The sequence below is a fragment of the Pseudophryne corroboree genome, chromosome 3 (genome assembly GCF_028390025.1).
Source record: "Pseudophryne corroboree isolate aPseCor3 chromosome 3, aPseCor3.hap2, whole genome shotgun sequence".
Classification (NCBI taxonomy): domain Eukaryota; kingdom Metazoa; phylum Chordata; class Amphibia; order Anura; family Myobatrachidae; genus Pseudophryne; species Pseudophryne corroboree.
Genome location: NC_086446.1, coordinates 361,989,935 through 362,010,984, shown reverse-complemented (window position 1 = coordinate 362,010,984; position 21,050 = coordinate 361,989,935). Strand labels below are relative to the sequence as shown.

The 21,050-nt window shown below is 44.1% G+C and overlaps 1 protein-coding gene across 1 annotated transcript in view; it reads left to right on the top strand.

Annotated features, from left to right (window-relative positions):
- P3H4 (prolyl 3-hydroxylase family member 4 (inactive)) overlaps nucleotides 1–21,050 on the top strand; it is a 73,749-nt gene that overhangs the window by 6,742 nt on the left and 45,957 nt on the right. The window contains exons 2-4 of the mRNA XM_063959838.1: nucleotides 16,240–16,389; nucleotides 19,228–19,399; nucleotides 20,676–20,804. Of these exons, the coding sequence (XP_063815908.1) occupies nucleotides 16,240–16,389; nucleotides 19,228–19,399; nucleotides 20,676–20,804 (451 nt within the window). The remainder of the gene's footprint in view (nucleotides 1–16,239; nucleotides 16,390–19,227; nucleotides 19,400–20,675; nucleotides 20,805–21,050) is intronic.

Sequence of the window (21,050 nt, the reverse complement as noted above, 5' to 3'; positions counted from 1 at the left end):
CCTGATTGGGCGAGAAACGCCCTCCCACACAGGTTACATCCAATGGGAGGCTCTGCCCTTTGCCTGCTGTGTTTTCACAGAGCAGGATTAGCAATGGGACTGATGGAGCTGCAGCTCAAGCTCCACACCCCAAAATAGGCACACTGCATCTGCAGCAAAATACCCTCCAACCATTTACACATAAACATTGATACACATTCGAAAAGGGGGCGTGGCCATGGGTACAGTGGTGTGGCCACGCCCTTCTCATATACTTTCAATGGAAGTTTGGAGAGCCAAAAAAATGGTACAGACCATTAAAAAAAGTACTGTACCCGCCAAAAAGGTCCAGCTGGAGGGTATGCCACTGCAGCAAGTCTCTGCGCTGTACATAGGGAAAAAATAATCCTTTTACTGCAGCGTCCTATGTCCTGCTGCCAGTCCAACTGCACCCTCCACCATCAACAATCCCCACTCCCTAGCCGCAGCGCAGGTGGAACAAAAACTGCTGTGGCCACCGGCATAGATGTGTATGAAAGCGGCGCAGCGGAAGGCTTTCATAGCCCTACCTGCGCCGCATACTCTCTGAGCCCCGGAGACTCCTCTGCGCGTTGTGTCACAGAAGTGCCTCCCTGCCACAGCCGCGCCCAGATTCCCAGAGGCCCTGACTCCGCAACACAGCACCTGGGCTGTCGGCCTGGAAGCCCCAAGTTGGCTAATGTAACAGATAGAGTGGGTGATATCGCGGAGGGTAATGTCTGGATGCTGAATCAATGTAAAAGGTGACAGTGCTGTGCAGTGCAGTGGGTGTGCAGTCAGGGCCGGTGCTACGGTGTTCGCCGCCCCCCTGCAAACTATAAATTTGTACCTTTGCATACTTTACAAAGGCACAGCGCACATAATACCCCCTGTAGTAGAGACACTTACACATGTAATGCCCCCTGTACAAGAGACGCTTACACATGTAACCAGTGACGCTTACACATGTCATGCCCCCCTGTACCATTGACGCTTACACAAGTAACACCCCCTTTAGCAGTGACGCGTACACACGTAATGCCCCCTGTAGCAGTGCCTCTTAGACACGTAACACCCCCCTGCACCAGTGACGCTTACACACGTAGCGCCCCCTCTACCGGTGCCACTTACACACGTAACGCCCCCTGTACCAGTGCCGCTTACACACGTAACGCCCCCTGTACCAGTGCCGCTTACACAAATAACGCCCTCTGTACCAGTGCCGCTTACACACGTAATGCCCCCGTAGCAGTGACGCTTACACACGTAACGCCCCCCTGTAGCAGTGACGCTTACACACGTAATGCCCCCTGTAGCAGTGATGCTTACACACATTGGGGGGTAATTCTGAGTTGATCGCAGCAGGAATTTTGTTAGCAGTTGGGCAAAACCATGTGCATTGCAGGGGAAGCAGATATAACATGTGCAGAGAGAATTAGATTTGGGTGGGTTATTTTGTATCTGTGAAGGGTAAATACTGGCTGCTTTATTTTTACACTGCAATTTAGATTGCAGATTGAACACACCACACCCAAATCTAACTCTCTCTGCACAAGTAACACCCCCTGTAGCAGTGACGCTTACACACGTAATGCCCCCTGTAGCAGTGATGCTTACACACATTGCACAGGCAAACGCAGGGGGGGGGGGGGGGGTTTCCGGTTGCCCGGAAACACCCCTCCTCTTGGCAAGTGGCTCAAATTATGACCACAATAGCAATGATGTATAATACAGTTACTAGTGCTGCCGCCACATCATGCAGTTTAAGGGACAGAGGAGAACTGCTGCACATGCCCAGTGGTAGCAGCTTCTTCTACCAAGTTTGCTGTGTCTGTGTGGTCCAGATCCATGCTCTGGACCAGAGAGTAGCTCTCAGGAATAAGAGACAGGAGCCTTACCATGAGGTGGGAGAATGTGTGTTTGGAAAGTGCAGTTCTGGTTCTATTATGTTTGTGTATTTATTTATTATGGGATGTTTGACTTTTTCCTGACCACTTATTTACATTATTTACATATGTTTGATACAGCCCATACTATAAATTTTCCAGTATATAAAAAGACCAATGTTTAGGGTCATTACTATTTTCTTCTAACGCTCACCTAGACTCCTGCTCTTACTCCATTGTTCCGCTGAGTAGAAAATTGTGGTTTGTATTTGGAAACCCCCCTCCAGAAATCCTGCGTTTGCCACTGCATTGGGCGGTAATTCTGAGTTGATTGCAGCAGGAATTTTGTTAGCAGTTGGGCAAAACCATGGCCCTCATTCCGAGTTGTTCGCTCTGTAAAAATCTTCGCATCGCAGCGATTTTCCGATTAATGCGCATGCGCCATGTCCGCACTGCGACTGCGCCAAGTAAATTTGCTATGCACTTAGGAATTTTACTCACGGCATTTTCATCGTTCTGGCGATCGTAATGTGATTGACAGGAAATGGGTGTTACTGGGCGGAAACAGGCCGTTTTATGGGCGTGTGGGAAAAAAACGCTACCGTTTCCGGAAAAAACGCAGGAGTGGCCGGAGGAACGGAGGAGTGTCTGGGCGAACGCTGGGTGTGTTTGTGACGTCAAACCAGGAATGACAAGCACTGAACTGATCGCAGATGCCGAGTAAGTCTGGAGCTACTCAGAAACTGCTACGAGGTGTGTAATCGCAATATTGCGAATACATCGGTCGCAATTTTAAGATGCTAAGATTCACTCCCAGTAGGCGGCGGCTTAGCATGAGCAAATCTGCTAAAATCCGCTTGCGAGCGAACAACTCGGAATGACCTCCCATGTGCATTGCAGGGGAAGCAGATATAACATGTGCAGAGAGAGTTAGATTTGGGTGGGTTATTTTGTTTCTGTGCAGGGTAAATACTGGCTGCTTTATTTTTACACTGCAATTTAGATTGCAGATTGAACACACCCCACCCAAATCTAACTCTCTCTGCACATGTTATATCTGCCTCCCCTGCAGTGCACATGGTTTTGCCCAACTGCTAACAAAGTTCCTGCTGCGATCAACTCAGAATTACCCCCATTATGCAGTAGACACACACACACACACACACACACACACACACACACACAACAGACACACATATATATATATATATATATATATATATATATATATGGGTGTGGTTCATCAAATCGACAGTATCTAGGTCGACAATGTTTAGGTCGACCACTATAGGTCGACAGTCACTAGGTCGACATGGATGGAAGGTCGACAGGGTTTCTAGGTCGACATGTGCTAGGTCGACAGGTCTAAAGGTCGACATGAGGATTTTTTTTTTTTTGTGTGTCGTTTTCTCCGTAATGTGACCGGGATCCCAAATTAGTGCACCACGTCCCCTCGCATGGCTCGCTTCGCTCGCCATGCTTCGGGCATGGTGCCTTCGCTCCACTACCGCTTCGCTCGGCACAGATTACCGTTCCAATCGTAGTCCACGTGGATCGTTAAGTATGAAAAAATTCCAAAAAAGAAAAAAAATGTGAAAAACTCATGTCGACCTTTAGACCTGTCGACCTAGCACATGTCGACCTAGAAACCCTGTCGACCTTCCATCCATGTCGACCTAGTGACTGTCGACCTATAGTGGTCGACCCAAACATTGTCGACCTAGATGCTGTCGATCTTCAGACCGGATCCCATATATATATATATATATATTCAAACACACACATACATACTGTATGTACAGTATACACACATATGTACAGTATACACACACACACTCACTCTCTTTCCAGACACTTATCTAATGAAGTCTGGCTGCCCCAAGCTGTAGCAGCTCATCCTCCTGCTGCAGCATGGTCCTGTCTAGCTCCGCCCCCTTTGGCTCCCGCCCGGCCACTGAATGTCATACATGGGAGGGGAGAGGAGGCTTTGTGCTGCCGGCGCCGAGGGGGAGAGGAGGTTTTGTGCTGCCGGCGCTGCTGCATGTGTGACAGCAGTCGGCAGCAGCAGCAGGGATAGCAGCAGCAGCTCAGCACAGGAATGCAGAGCAGGGAGAACGCCTCTCCTTCCTGGTGCCTCCCTGCACTGCATCCCTTTGCTGAGCGGCTAGCGCCGAGCCTGTGTGCAGTGACACTGACACTGCACAGCACTCTCACCTTTTACATTGATTCAGCCAGTCAGTCAGTTCTGCCAGCCAATCACTATTGCTAGCACCAGTGTCCCAACGCGCCGCATTACAGGGAAGTAGACGCACTAAATAAACTACAGCTCCCAGCAGCCCTTAGCGCCAAAGCATTCCGGCCCTTAGGGCTGCTGGGAGCTGTAGTTTATTGCATACATCTTCTACCCCGGAATGCGGCGCGTTGGGACACCGGCGCTAACGATAGTGACTGGCTGCTGGCGAGTCTCTTGGAGAGCCACTGCCAAAGAGAGGACAGCAGCTTAGCTGCTGACAGGAGGAGAAGCATTACCCGCCCCTCCCCCACTCGCAGCACCTCCGGGCCCCATCCGGGGCACCCCCACACACCCCCTCCAGCACCCGCGGTAGCTCCGGACCCCCTCCCCCACCCGCAGCAACCCCGCACCCGTACCTTCCACCGCATCCGCCCCTCCCCCACCCGGGGCAACCCCGCAACTGCTCCTCCCCCACCCGCAGTAGCTCCGGACCACCACCCGTGGCACCCATGCACCCTCCCCCACCTGCGGCACCACCGCACCAGCCCCTCCCCCACCTGCGGCACCACCGCAACCACCCCTCCCGCAGCACCCCAGGATCCCATCCGCCTCTTCCCCGCACCCCCTACTCCCCCAACCAAAGCACCTACTAGGTGATTCACCAGGCCCTGCGTGCGCTGTTCACGCCGTTGCAAGGGGCTTCCACCCCTTAACCATTGCAAGCCCTTTGTCCGTGCAATATTTAACCACTCACACAATTACGATTGGATGTAATACTCCATATAATAAAAATATAGCATGCCACAAGGGTGTGCAAGGGTTAAGGGGGCGTAGCCCCTTACGACGGGGTGAAGAGCGCCCGTAGGGCGCGATGAATCACCTAGTATATATATATGTTATAAAGACATATGATATGTATGTCTATATATGTATGTATAGTGTGTGTGTGTGTGTGTGTATGTATATATATATATATATATATATATAGAGAGAGAGATCTATATAGATCGCTAGTACATTGATAATTTGATTGATATGGGCCCCCACAAGTTTGTTGCCCAGGGGCCCCCACAGATCTTAATCCGGCCCTGCATGTGACCGACACCGGAACACCAACTTCCCGAAGGTAAGTATCGAGGTGACGGTTAGGGCCCAGGGGAGGGAGGGGGTTAGGCACTAGAGAGGGTATAGCCATAGCAGCCCACCCCTTCCCCACCGAGTCTTAGTCCTAACTGCCACCCCCGGTGACTTAGGGGGACATTTACTAAGCAGTGATAAAAGTGGAGAAGTGAGCCAGTGGAGAAGTTACCCATGGCCACCAATCAGCTGCTCTATATACTTTTATAATATGCAAATTATAAATGTTATGTCAATGCTGATTGGTTGCCATGGGCAACTTCTCTACTGGCTCACTTCTCCACTTTTATCACTGCTTAGTAAATGTCCCCCTTAGTCCTAGCTGCCGCCCCAGGAGGGTTAGGGTAGGGGACAGTGGAGGGGTGAAATAATTACCCCGTCACCTCTACGCATTCTAATTGGCGGGATGCTGGTGTCGATCATGTGACCATCGGCATCACGACAACTGGGAACCTGTATCACACCCGTTTGGACCAGATTGGCACTTCACATAGCAAGAGTACTTTAGTGAATTGCAGCAGTAACCTGTATAGAGCACCAGTACATATTAATTGTTAGCGCTGGATGTTGGTATATACATGCCTACTGTATGTCTTCATACATATGTGATTTATATTGGCCTTGCATAGGACTGTATTGATATCACGTAACCTGTAAAATAATTCCTAGGGAAAATAATCAAATGCAAATTCTTGAATTTTACAGTAAAAGATGCAACTACTTGTGCATATAATAATTCCACTTTAAAATAGTCAATACCTGATTTTCTGCAAGAGTTCAAGAAAAATGGCTCCAGAGGAGGAACTATAGAGCTCCATGTGGCAGTGAGTTTTAAGTTAAGTGCTTATAATTATGGAACATAAGCGACACCTAATGGCATAACTAGAGGCTTGGAGGCCCCTGGCAAACTCTCAAGGCGGCCTCCTATTTGATTTCTTTAAACCCTTAGGTCTACATGTGCAGCTGCAGCGGTATAGGTACCAACTAAGCCAATCAGGGAACCAGCAGACGAGGAGGGAGCTGTAGAGAATGCTGCTCAGAGGCACTTCCAGGGGACAAACAGGGGTACCTGTGGAGATACCAACCTCCACAGAAGGACCCCAACGACAGGGGAGCCCCCTCAGGTAAGCTACAGACAGCTGGGGGTCAGGAAAACCTAGCAGGCAGCTGCATCGGCGTGATCATGGTAGATGATCTGGAAATCCAGGCCGCGGCTTTGGGCCTATCCAGACACCGGAGCTCAGATGCTGGAGTTCGGTGGTCCCCCTTCACCTTGTGGGTCTTAGACATTTGCCAGTCTAGCCTCCCTGTAGTTACACAACTGGCAACGCCATATTTTAAGGACCACGAAACCTCAAATTTCACATTTAACATTTTACAATACAAGGAACCATAAAAGCAAAACATTATTCAGTGCTAATCACACATTCCAGTACATATTTCTACTGATACCGCCACTAATATATCTATCTATGGAAATTTTAAGTCATGTGGTAAAGTTATTTAGAGTCATTGAAACTTTTGTGACATAACTGACTCTGCCCCATTACGTGAATAAACCATTCTTTCCAATGCAGTCCTGCAAAGCTGACTGTTCACGGAGAGAAACACATCCCTCCAAAAATGCCTAAAATGGCAATACACCACCTTATATATAGTGTGTGTATAAAGAAGTGGGTGTTTTCTTGCTCTTTATAGCAGTCTTGGAGAGTGCTGATCCACATGGCACGTAAGGTAAAAAGGGTATAATTGTCTGAATCTATACAATTTAGGGCAAGGGTTATATTTTTAAGATGGCTTTAGGTAGCCCTTTTTACTCGACTACCTGTGGTTTTCTCAAATGTTTACTACATGCTTTGTAATTGTCGTGAGGCTTCTTAGGCAACTATTGGGTTTCCCTAGCTGTAAAGGTGACATGGAAAGCACAACAATTACTCCATCTAAGGTCAGACATAGACAACCTGTGGCTGTCTAGCTGTTGTTGAACCATAAATATCAGCATGATGCACTGCTAGGTATAGATTTATTTAGTGCAGTGGTTCCCAAACTCAAGGATCCCTAACGGTTCACATTTTCCGGTTACAGATTTACCACTTCTCTTCTGGTGCGTGCAGCAATCAGTGGGTATTTCAAGGGGCGTATGTGGCCATGCACACATTGTGATGTATTCACACCCTCTGTTATTGTTACCTCAACCTCAACATGACATGGGCACGCTAAGTGTCTTCACGGGGGGAGTGAGCACAGTTACTAGATACAATGCTTCCATCCCCATGTAGAATTTATGTCATTTTGCGCCTTAGGTGTCAGATGTATTAATGTACATGTAGTTTGTGTATTAAGCCTGAAGAAGTGATAAAGTGGAAGGTGATAATGCACCAGCCAATCAGCTTCTGACTGTCATGTTACAGGGTGGGTATGAAAAATTACAGTCAGGAGCTGACTGGCTGGTGTGTTATCACCTTCCACTTTATCACTTCTCCTGGCTTAATACATTTGTCACCAGAAGTCTTAAGAGAAGCAGAATTAGGTGGGAAATAGGCATGCTTTGGCCTAATCCAGTAAGGATATGTTTACTTAAAAGTGGCTCAAGCAGACCACAACAAAACATTCACATCCAGGGCTGCCGAGAGGTTGGGAAGAGGCACATCGGGCAGGATGAGAGAGGGTCCTGGGAGTCTGCTGCCGCAGAGCATCGGCACTCTCCTCTCCCTACATCTGGGATGGGGAACCTTCTGCCCTCCAGCTGTTGTTGAACTACACATCCCAGAATGCCATGCAACAGTCTTAGCATGGCCAAATAGCAAAACTGTAGCAAGGCATGCTGGTATGTGTAGTTCAACAACAGCTGAAGGGCCGAAGGTTCCCCATTCCTGCCCTACATGATGTGTGTGTGTGTGTGTGTGTGTGTGTGTGTATGGGGGGGGGGTTTGTAATGCCTGATTGCCCTCCTTCCCCCCCTGGGTGGATCCACCCTTGGCTGAACAGCGCGCAACACCCCCCTGGGCAGCGTGGGATGTCCATCTTTTTTTTTTTTTTCACATTTTGTTGTAGGGGGCGTGACCATGCCTCCCCAATTTGTACCTGGGTCCATCCCCACTTTTTACAGGTCTGTGTACATCTGTCCAGCTCTACAAACTGTTCAAGATGTGTTTGACTGTACATCAGCACCTAATGCTTTGTTAAAGCAAAAACTAAGGGGTCTATATATTAAGCCTTGGAGAGAGATGAAGTGGACGAAGATAAAGTACCAGCTCCTAACTGCCATGTCACAGGCTGTGTTGTGAACAATGAGAGTTAGGAGCTGCTTGTTGGTATCTTATCAACGTGCACTTTATCTCTCTCCAAGGGTTAGTACACAGACCCCTTAGTACCAGGTGTTGTGTATACTTTTTTCGGTGCCCTTGTGTACAAGCACTTAGCAGCCTAGGGAGCGGCCGGTGGTAATTATGCCTGTCTATGCCATAATGAAGGATGTATTTTCACTTTTACCTATAAAATACAGAAATTGAAACAAGTGAGTAACAGACCAGTATCATATAGAAATTAATTTTGTGTGTGAAATCTGTTTACTTCTACATTCTTGAACAAATGTTTTCATATTATATTATTTATTTGTTTTTCTAAATCCCTTTTTTGTTCAAGTAAGTGTTAGCATAAATGTAAAAGGCATCAGCAATCATAGTAACTGGGCAGGGAGGCTGCGATGGTGGCTGCCAGTGACTTCTGTAATTCGGTGTATGTGTGGTTGACCTGCAGCTCACATTTCACAGCAGAGGACTGGGACTGCCACGTCTTCAGATATGCACTGAATCTGCCTGAAGGGTTCCCTTCTATCCCATAGGCACTTTCTGCTATATGATTCCCAGATGCAAAAGTTTGTGTTATTACACTTAGAAATCCATATGGACTGCACATTGCAGCCTGTCACTGCTTATTTAAATTTTACTAAACCTAAAATACTATTTTATTCATAGAATTTATATGTTCAAGAGCTTAAGATGTTTCAGATAAAGTAAGAGATGGTAAGGGAGATCATTTTCCTTTGCACAGCAGACTTCCTGTCCTATACACCCATCAGAGGACACAGCAATCGTACTGTTTTTTTACTATTATAATTATGCAGCATACTACACACTATTCATGTTACTTCATAGCTGCTGGGCGGTGCCGTAGACTCTTGGCATGCTCTGCTGGACTTCCTGGGAGTTTGATGATGTGATCCACAATGCATTGCATTATCATGGCTTCAGAGCCATTACCCCAGAATCCCCTATCTGGACTGAAAATAAAATATTGGCAAGTATTGTGATATTATACAATTCTAAGGTAATGTAATTCCCCAGGTAGTCTTACCCGCCTGTGACATATTTAAATATGTTTGTGCATTTCATGTAAGCTGCACTGTTTTGAATGATGTACGCACTACGGCCCTCATTCCGAGTTGTTCGCTCGCTAGCTGCTTTTAGCAGCATTGCACACGCTAAGCCGGCGCCCTCTGGGAGTGTATCTTAGCTTAGCAGAATTGCGAACGAAAGATTAGCAGAATTGCGAATAGACATTTCTTAGCAGTTTCTGAGTAGCTCCAGACTTACTCAGCCATTGCGATCAGTTCAGTCAGTTTCGTTCCTGGTTTGACGTCACAAACACACCCAGCGTTCGCCCAGACACTACCCCGTTTCTTCAGACACTCCTGCGTTTTTCCCAGAAACGCCAGCGTTTTTTCGCACACGCCCAGAAAAAGGCCAGTTTCCGCCCAGAAACACCCACTTCCTGTCAATCACAGTACGATCACCAGAACGATGAAAAATACTCGTTATGCCATGAGTAAAATACCTAACTTTTGTGTAAAATAACTAAGCGCATGCGCTCTGCGAACCTTGCGCATGCGCAGTAAGCGACTAATCGCAATATAGCGAAAATTGGCAACGAGCGAACAACTCGGAATGACCACCTACATACGTTCATGGATAGCTTTTCATTCAGCTGCATGTGTTGCACTTATTCTAGATTAAGGAAAAGGGGAGAGGGAGATTCTCTGCACTAGACTTTCATCAATTTATTTTTACTTATATTAAACTGATATGATTCCCCAATTTTACTATTACAAATCAATTCATGATATTGTCTGGGGGTGCTGCCATAGACAATGAGGTAGAAGACAAGTACGGGAAAGGAAAGGATTGTCTCTTTGTTGGCGCACTTGAAAGAAAGAGGTGAGTTTATTAAAATGTAACTTTTAATTTCATATATTAAAAATGCCTGAGATGTGAAAAATAACAGGACACCAATTGCAAACAATACACTAAATAAAAATAAATTAAATCAAATTCTCCTATGTGTCTTTATTGTATTCATATAGTTTTCCAATTCTTGAGTGTGTGCAAAAGTTTTTCATGAAACCAACCATAAATTGTTTACTACTGTGATTGTCTCCTTATTTACTAAAAGACTCTTATTAATTCCAAGTCGTAGAGGGGTACAACACAGTTGTCTATCAAATGCTGGAAATGTGCGGTTGAACCATTATATTGTATTTTTTAATTATACATATATACATGGATCCGATCGTATCAATTCTAATACACAGTAACAATATCCCGTTCCTGTTTATTACAGTTTGACAGTTGTGGTTCAATTCTCTCTCTCTCATGTGGTCATTCTATTGCTACCACAAAAGTGGCAACAGTCACAATAAATGTTGCAAATTTGTTATTTGACAGTCATAGGCTTTACATTAGTTATTGGTTGCCTGAAATGCCCCAGGCAAATGAATAATTGTATCTGTATCCACTTCTAATGCGGCCTACAAGACGTGCAAAATGTTATGAAGAGTGTGTGGGGATACACTGATGCTGCATTGTTCATAAATCTTAGCACTCACGGTGAGGGCATACTAAAAACATGCCAATACTGAACCTGCCGCAGATTTGCTGTTTACACGTCTAGGCACCCAAATGCTATCTCATATGACGTGACAATTGCGGCTTATGTTGATCCTTGCCAGTATGGCTATTATGGTACCATCATGAGGAGTGCATCCGTGATAAATGGGTTACAGATGTTTATAACCTCTATCAGATATCAATAAGTGGCCCCTATGTCCGTTTGTTACTAGATGTATTCTGAGCAGGCGTGAAAATAAATCAATATAATACACTGATTACGATCCTGCTGGAAATGCCTGTGTTAACACAACGGAAATGCAGCTCTGCCGCATTGGCGTTTTTTGATAAATAAATGAAAGTTATTTGCTACATGCCAAGGTGGCTGTTACATTTCAATGTTCAGCCTCTCTAATGTAGCTATTGTAACGCTGTCCTAGAAGTTGCAACAATTATAACTGGAGTTGTAAAAAATTGTTTCTATATTAAACAGGCAGGGATTGATTCCTGTGTCTGTTTATTACATAAAGTAATCTGCATGGGATGCTCACGTTTGCACCCCAAAAGGTATAGCGCTCTACCATGTGAGCTTTTACTATTGAGCAAGTATTAAATTAACCACTGTGAGCATTTATTAAGCAAAATTGTCCCAGCTTGTATCAAAATACTTCTATATATTGAGCTGGTTAAATTTACATCACATCAGTGTGAGCATACCTTATTAAATTTAACCAGCTCAATATATAGAAGTATTTTGATACAAGCTGGGACAATTTTGCTTAATAAATGCTCACAGTGGTTAATTTAATACTTGCTCAATAGTAAAAGCTCACATGGTAGAGCTCTATACCTTTTGGGGTGCAAACGTGAGCATCCCATGCAGATTACTTTATGTAATAAACAGACACAGGAATCAATCCCTGCCTGTTTAATATAGAAACAATTTTTTACAACTCCAGTTATAATTGTTGCAACTTCTAGGACAGCGTTACAATAGCTACATTAGAGAGGCTGAACATTGAAATGTAACAGCCACCTTGGCATGTAGCAAATAACTTTCATTTATTTATCAAAAAACGCCAATGCGGCAGAGCTGCATTTCCGTTGTGTTAACACGGGCATTTCCAGCAGGATCGTAATCAGTGTATTATATTGATTTATTTTCACGCCTGCTCAGAATACATCTAGTAACAAACGGACATAGGGGCCACTTATTGATATCTGATAGAGGTTATAAACATCTGTAACCCATTTATCACGGATGCACTCCTCATGATGGTACCATAATAGCCATACTGGCAAGGATCAACATAAGCCGCAATTGTCACGTCATATGAGATAGCATTTGGGTGCCTAGACGTGTAAACAGCAAATCTGCGGCAGGTTCAGTATTGGCATGTTTTTAGTATGCCCTCACCGTGAGTGCTAAGATTTATGAACAATGCAGCATCAGTGTATCCCCACACACTCTTCATAACATTTTGCACGTCTTGTAGGCCGCATTAGAAGTGGATACAGATACAATTATTCATTTGCCTGGGGCATTTCAGGCAACCAATAACTAATGTAAAGCCTATGACTGTCAAATAACAAATTTGCAACATTTATTGTGACTGTTGCCACTTCTGTGGTAGCAATAGAATGACCACATGAGAGAGAGAGAATTGAACCACAACTGTCAAACTGTAATAAACAGGAACAGGATATTGTTACTGTGTATTAGAATTGATACGATCGGATCCATGTATATATGTATAATTAAAAATACAATATAATGGTTCAACCGCACATTTCCAGCATTTGATAGACAACTGTGTTGCACCCCTCTACGACTTGGAATTAATAAGAGTCTTTTAGTAAATAAGGAGACAATCACAGTAGTAAACAATTTATGGTTGGTTTCATGAAAAACTTTTGCACACACTCAAGAATTGGAAAACTATATGAATACAATAAAGACACATAGGAGAATTTGATTTAATTTATTTTTATTTAGTGTATTGTTTGCAATTGGTGTCCTGTAATTTTTCACATCTCAGGCATTTTTAATATATGAAATTAAAAGTTACATTTTAATAAACTCACCTCTTTCTTTCAAGTGCGCCAACAAAGAGACAATCCTTTCCTTTCCAGTACTTGTGTTGTTTTCAGAGCGTATCTTGTGTACGATCTGCACATGCTCTGGAAGATGGCATACACAAGTACGGGTGATGCAGAATTGTATGTATTTTAGTTGCATCTGAAATACTGTAACATTGTTCTCATGCAGATAAAGGGCCTAGCTCATGTTTCTACACAATGCCGATGTTCACGCAACTGAGCGATTATGACAGACTGCACATGCACCGCACTCGTGCTGCGTACGCGCCAAGATACCGCTGCAATGCCGCTCGCAGTCAGATTTTATATCGGAGTGATTGACAGGAAGTGACCGTTCGGCTGGAGGTAACAAGGAGTGATGGCAAAAATGCAGATGTGTTATGGCCGTTTTCGGGGCATGTATCTGCGTTCAGCTGAGATCATGTACGTAGAGAAACAAGGTGACAGCCTCACTACTGCTGTGGCCAGTCTGCGTGACCATAAACTCACTGGGAGAGTGTGTGTTCCTCATTATTGCTTCTGTGCTGCATATGTGTATGCAGTTGCTGAGGACTATGCGATGGCTCACTGGTAGTCTATTTTCTTTTCTGGGTGGCAGCATCACTTGCGATGATTAGCAAGTCCTTAGTCTGAAAACTGGCAGCTGCGTAGGCATGTGCTTACAAACATGAATTAGACCCAAAGTCCAATGAGTGCATGGCGACTGGATTGCGGGCTCTGTAGAGTTTACCAGAAGTGTATTTACGCATGTTTTCAGAAGTATCTTTTACGCCAAGTGTAGAGCCGGTTTAAGTGTGCACTGCTGATGATTAAAAGCATTTTACAGAACAGTGTGATAACTTCTCTTTCAGCCACTTTTGGGCCGATGCGAAGTTGCACATATGCCTGTTAGCAGAGCATATCTTACGTATTTTCACGCGCTCTGGAAAAGAGCACAAACAAAATTGGGTGATGCAGAATTTCAGGTGCACATGTAGGCTATGTAGTGCTGACCAGAAGTGTAAATATGGTCGTTTTCAGGTATATCTTGTGCACAACGTGTAGTTCTGGTGTATGTGCAAAACAGTTCTGCTAAAGATCTATTTGGTAATTACTGCAGACCATTGCTACTTTCTTACTAAAGATCTATTTGGTAATTACTGCAGACCATTGCACATTACATTGCATGTTTACAAAATTGTTTTAAGTGGATTAATATCTGTAGTCTGCAAAAACTTATAGTGATTGACTGGAGTTTACTGACCTCACATTTGGTAGTTATGATTAACACCTTTTGGTGGAGGGTTGCTGTGTGGGGGAGGGGGTTGTAATCAGAAAGGACATGTGTTTGTAGACTTATTTATTCAGTATCGCCTAGGACGCCAGTCCTATAGGATGCTGCAGTGGCTAGTTTATGAAGTGGCTATTTATCAAGTGGCAGCTAAAATCAAAAGCAGTGTTATACCTGTGTTAAACCGAATGAAAACAGAAGGCAAACAAACTTACAAGTTAACAGAAGGACAGCATTACAACCACAAAACTCTGAGGAGAGGCCACATAAAGTTACAAACATGAGAACACCAAGACCGGGCTTACCACCACTCTGGCTGAGAACATCAAGTCTGCCCCTGGGCCTAACCATCAAGATGAACAGGGAACTGTGGGGGCACAGCACCAGGACCAGGCTCAGCAGGGACATCCCCATTGCTTCTGAGTATGCCCCCCGCATTCTCCTACCCACCCGTACTAAGATCTTATCAATATAATGTTATCCCAATCCTACTTCTGCCACTAGTTACCTGCTATTGTGGTTTTTGTTTTTTTTTTCCCATTCCTCGCTTCCACCCCACCATGTGTTTTTCTTGTAATGTTTACCTCCACTGATTGCACACCTTGCCATTGTGCCCTACATGCACGGTACATCATACTACTACATAAGCGTCAGTTTTCCCATATATGAACTTGGCCCTTGTATGGCTCACCGCCCACAGTGTAACCTTCAAAGTGCGCCCAACATGGCTGCCCCATATGGTACACTTGTGGATAAGATGAAAAATACATAGGCCTGATGGTTTTGATGGAACCCTACTCTGAACTGTAGGACTCTGAAATCACCCCCATTTTGTGTCATCTCTTCTAGGGGTGGACTATTCCACCCTGGGTAATCCTACGCTGAGCGCCCAAGATGGCTGCCGCACTTGGTACCTTGTGAGGGTGGAATACACAACCCTTGGAAGTTATTACCCAAAATGCCTACACCAATCCTGCATTATGCTTTCTGTGTGCTTAAGGTTTTCTTTTATGTCTGTGTGGCTTATCTATTGTTGTATTACTCAAATCCTCTGTATTATGTGCAATGTTTTTGATATCTGTAAAGCGCCTTGAGTCCTGTTGGAGAAAGAGCGCTATATAAATAAAATTATTATTATTATTATTATTATTAATGATGACAAACATACAGCTGTGCATTTGGACTGAATGTGCACGTAACGTAGGAGTATTTGCAGCTGAATTGCCCTGAAGTGCGCTGCAGTCTGGGATTTATTTATGAAGCCTCGAGTTGTAAAACCTGGCGATTCTGATCATGTTTATGCCCAATATTTAAAAGGACAATGCTTTTACTAGCCTGTCTTGCCAGTAAACATGATCAGAAGCTGGGGTTTTACAAAACTTTGTCATAGTTAACTTGCAAAAATAAAATACATTTTTAGTACAATAACTTACTGAGGTTGGGCAGCACTTGACAGCTGATATGACTATAAACTAAGAGGACAACTGTTCGCCTTTGTCAGCCTGTCATATCTTATGGGTTGACTACAGTACTAGCGTTTAAGGAGTTTCACATTTTAAGCTTATGTTTTAAAACTTGTGGCCAGGAACTCTCAAATACATAATTGCACATTTTTGTCCGGTGTGGGGAATCCAACCTTTCCGGAGAACTCTGTAGGTCAAAGATCTCAAACGCTCGTATAGGCCATCACAAACTGAAAGTAACTCGTTTGAGTCCTACCATGTTTTCTAGACCAATGCATTGGAAAAGGCAGTGTCTGCAGCCCACACATATTTGCAGAAGAACCCCGACCATGAGATGACTGTGCGATATATGAATTACTACAAAACCTTGCTGGACGTTGATGAATTTCTTATAGATCTGGAGGCTAAACCATTTGAGGTAAGTTGTTTTGCAGGTAATTAATCTGGTAAGTATATGCTGCTTGGTTGCCATTTATGTTTCCCTGAAGCATTGAGGTGAAGAGAAGACAATCTAATCATGTTGAGAGATACAGTGTATTAACAAGATGTACAGTGTATTAAAAAGTTACAGGATTTTGGAATACATTCACTAACTGTATATGAAGAGAGCACCTTGCAGTGCATCTGAGACATTCTCATCCTGTAGATGTACTTTCAATGGAACGCTGGCCACATTGTCGGGCTACCAACAAGGCACAGCCCACGAGAGTCAGAAAAGCGGGTACTGTGTACAAGGGCATTAGGATAAATAATAACTTTGGGGACAGTCTTAGGTCGTGGTAGGCTTAAGGAGCAAAGACAGTCCAGGGTCAACAATACAGACAGAGTAGGACCATGTCAGTATAAGGTAAATTCAGTAAGGTATAAATTAGAAAACTAATAAGGAGACTATAAATCACTGAAATTAAAACCAATCTATGCAAGGTGGAAGGAAAATGCTTTTGTTAAATAGGTTACCCCTGTGATATCACAGATAACATGCCATCAGTATGTACCTGCAAATAGAATGTGGGTGATAGAACACCAATTTAAAATGCAGATATGGCATTGGGAGCAGCAGAAAGATAACCAGTCATATAACCCTCACATTATTTAGTGGTTGTCTCAGGGACATTGGGGTACCAGAGAGGTAACAGAGTCTCCAGACATTTTTAGCCAATTGGACTGAGTGAGCCACAGCTGTGAGAGATGGACATGTTTGTGGAAGGCAATCCCAGACCTTGCAAATATAGATATCTATTAACTTTTGACTCAAGTGCATGTTGTCTTCATGAGGCATGGTAGTCTATACAAAACCCCTCTACAGCTTGGTTTACAGCCAAATTGTCTCAGTTGTTTGCTAGATTATATAACAAAAACCCTATTTTCCCCACTTAGGGCTATATTCAGTTGACGTCGAAAGCTGCCGTCTGCCGAAAAGACGTCAGTTTTCGACTTTTTTTTTGGTTGGATGGGGTTCCAACCTATTTAGTATATTCAACAAGTCGAGGAATTCGACTTGTCGAAAAGCACGTTGATCGGCGGAATAGCTGCCGATCCACGTGCTCGTGTCGGAAACGTGGCCCCCTTTTCGACCATCTCAGTCTGACATAAAAAAATGTCGGACTGAGATGTGGGACCCAGAGGAGGAGAGAAGGGGGGAGCCGCGGGTAGACGGGGCAGAGCTGCGGGCATACAGGGCAGAGAAGCGCTACAGCATAGTACTGCAGCAGGATGTCTCACAGCCACGCCGCTCACGGCAGCGTCCACCCGGCTCCAGCAAGTGAGGTCACGCTTGCTGGAGCCGGGTGGACACTGCCGTGAGGTCGGGCAGCTGTGTGACATCCTCCTGCAGCGCTACTGTAACGCTGCTCTCCTCCGTCTGCCTGCGGCTCTCCCCGCTGCTCCTCCCCCCCCTCCTCCTCTGGGTCCCTCATCTCAATTCGACTTTTTAAAAGTCAAATTGAGATGAGATTGAATAGGGGTTGTCGGATCCATTCCAACAAATGCATGTCAGAATGGATCCGACTCTAATTGAATATATTCCTTATACCCCTTTCACATATGCAGCTATATCCTGGATTTTTGTACGTGAACGCGTATTAACCCGGGATTTTTGCATGTGTGAAAGGAAACAACCCAAGACTAAGGGGGTCATTCTGAGTTGATCGCTCGCTAGCTGCTTTTAGCAGCATTGCAAACGCTAGGCTGCCGCCCTCTGGGAGTGTATCTTAGCATAGCAGAATAGCGAACGAAAGATTAGCAGAACTGCTCGAAAATCTTTTCCTGCAGTTTCTGAGCAGCTCCAGACCTACTCCTAGATTGCGATCACCTCAGTCCGTTTAGTTCCTGCTTTGACGTCACAAACACGCCCTGCGTTCGGCCAGCCACTCCCCCGTTTCCCCAGCCACTCCTGCGTTTTTACCTGTCACGCCTGCGTTTTTTAGCACACTCCCTGAAAACGGTCAGTTTTCGCCCAGAAACACCCACTTCCTGTCATTCACACACCAATCAGCAGAGCGACTGAAAAGCGTCGCTCGCCCCTGTGTAAAATTGCTTAGTTTTGTGTGAAATAACTTGGCGCGTGCGCCCTGCGGCACATACGCATGCGCAGAACAGCCGGTTTTTAGCCTGATCGCTATGCTGCGAAAAATGGCAGCGAGCAATCAATTCGGAATGACCCCCTAAGTCCTGGGTACACACACTGCTTCAGACCAGGGTCATAGAACAGAGACCCGAGAATTTGCTGGCTTGCTAGACTCTGCAAATTCATGTCTGAAAGTGTCTTACATATCTGTAGTGCACTTTGAATCTTTTCCTATAATTCAGACTCCCAATGCATCCATATGAGCAGTATAAGTGGAAATAGGTGTAGGGTAGGTCATATCCGAATATTCACATGAGTGAACCTATTTTTATTTGAACAATTTGGAAGCACTTCCCCAGTAGAATATTTTAATATATCAGAATATTACATGTATTTTCTTATCTGAAAAGACTGCAAAATATGCAGATGTTGTAAGTTTTGCATAATGCATTTAGCATAAAAAAATGTGCATAAAATATATGATTTTCAGCCCTAAATTTGGATTTTAATTGGGTTCACTGGTGGATGCTAATGATCCCATCCAAGCCTACTATGCGACTCAGATCCTGTAGATTAGACCATTTGTATTGGGCAATAGTGTAATAGAACACTAGGTTCATCTCACCTTCTTTGGGTCTGTCAGCATCTTTTAGTAGCCTCATAGTTAACAGAAGTCCTAACTCTCTACAGGGAATATTTGTGAAAGCCGTAAAATCTTACAATGCTGGAGACTTCAGACTCAGCATCGAGGAAATGGAGCAGGCTTTACCACTTTATTACAAAGCATACAACAGCTGTCTGACTGGCTGTGAGGGAGTCTATGAAATGAGGGAGTTCAAAGACTTCTACCCAGCAGTTGCAGGTAAGAAAAGGCCACAATTATATATTCTATTTAGAGAATCAGGGATTCATACATTGATGGACAATCAAACAATTAGCTGCTAAGTAAAGGCATTTTGTATTTCCTGAAATCCTGGCCTGTAGATAAGAGTTGTTCTGTAAATCACATCCGTGGCACTGTACTATTTTTCAAGAGATTAATGGGACATTATAGCAGATAATTTATTTTTCAAATGATAACATTTATTTTTGTGTTGAATAAAAACATGGTACTCCCATATGTGAAACAATAAAAAAAAAACCAGCCAAGTGTAGTACCATTAGCGTGTAAGTGTGACCACTGGGTATGCGGTTGCTTTGCAGTGTACTGTATGATCTAAATCACGGTTTCCCAAACACAGTCTTCAAGGAGCACGAACAGTCCAGGTTTTAAGGATATTTATGTTTGTGTACAGATGGTATAATTAAACTGACTGAGGTACTTATTAAGTCACCTGTTCGTAAGCATGGATATCCTTAAAACATGGACTGTTATTGTTCCTTGAAGACCGAATTTGGGATACACTGATCTAGCTAGTATTACATAAAGGGTAACATAGAAACAGAATTTGACGGCAGGTAAGAACTTAATGGCCCATCCAGTTTTTCCCTTTAGGGTTAGATTTTTAGGGTTGGTTTAGTGGTTAGGGTGTAAGGACTATTGTATAACAATGTACAAGTGTAAGAAGCTACTCTAGATTTTAGCCAATACATCAGCGAATTAGGACATTCCATAAATACAAAATATCTTTCAACAGCAACATAACTATTGTTATGGAGAATATGTGATAGCAGCAGAAATGTGACGTATGCTACTGGCTGAAAGTACTGATACAGCAATCTATGGGGCAGATGTATTAACCTGGAGAAGGGATAAAGAAGTGATAAACGCAAGGTGATAACGCACCAGCCAATCATTACGGATTTGAAAAATGACAGGAGCATTATGGTGCACCTTGCACTTATTACTGCGTTATAACTTATTTATCCCTTCTCCAGGCTTAATACATCTGCCCCTTAAGTGTCTGACTAGTGCTGTTTCGTTATGACATATTAACTTGACTGAGGAGAAAGCTATAATGGCAGCAGAGTACCCACTGGCCTATGATTCGTGGGGGCTATTCACCAACATCTTCATTTGTAGGCCCCTGGGCCATGGACTGTACAGCATGTTTCTTCCACTGTGTATAAAACCACTTCAAGCATCATCTTCCAATTTATCTCAGCGTAACCTTCTCCATATTGTTTTTTCCTTTCAGATCATCTTGCTGATGCCCTTGAATGTAAAGTGGAGTGTGAGTCTAGCCTGACTCCCAATGTCGGGGGATATTTTGTTCAGAAATTTGTCGCCACCATGTATCACTACTTGCAGTTTGCTTATTATAAACGTAAGTAACAATAAAACAGGTTGTTAATGCCTAATTATTTTAAAAGAATTAGGGAGTCTCCATTGTGATAATATTCAGCATATAGAATTTATTATCAAAGAAGAGGTCATGCCCATATTTTCTGCGCAGAGAAACGTGACCCAAGACAGACTTCATCAATGATGCCCGTCCCTTCAGGGGATTTCGGGCTTACATATATAGTGCATAATTATACAATAATTCATAACTGATTAATCAATGGGGCGT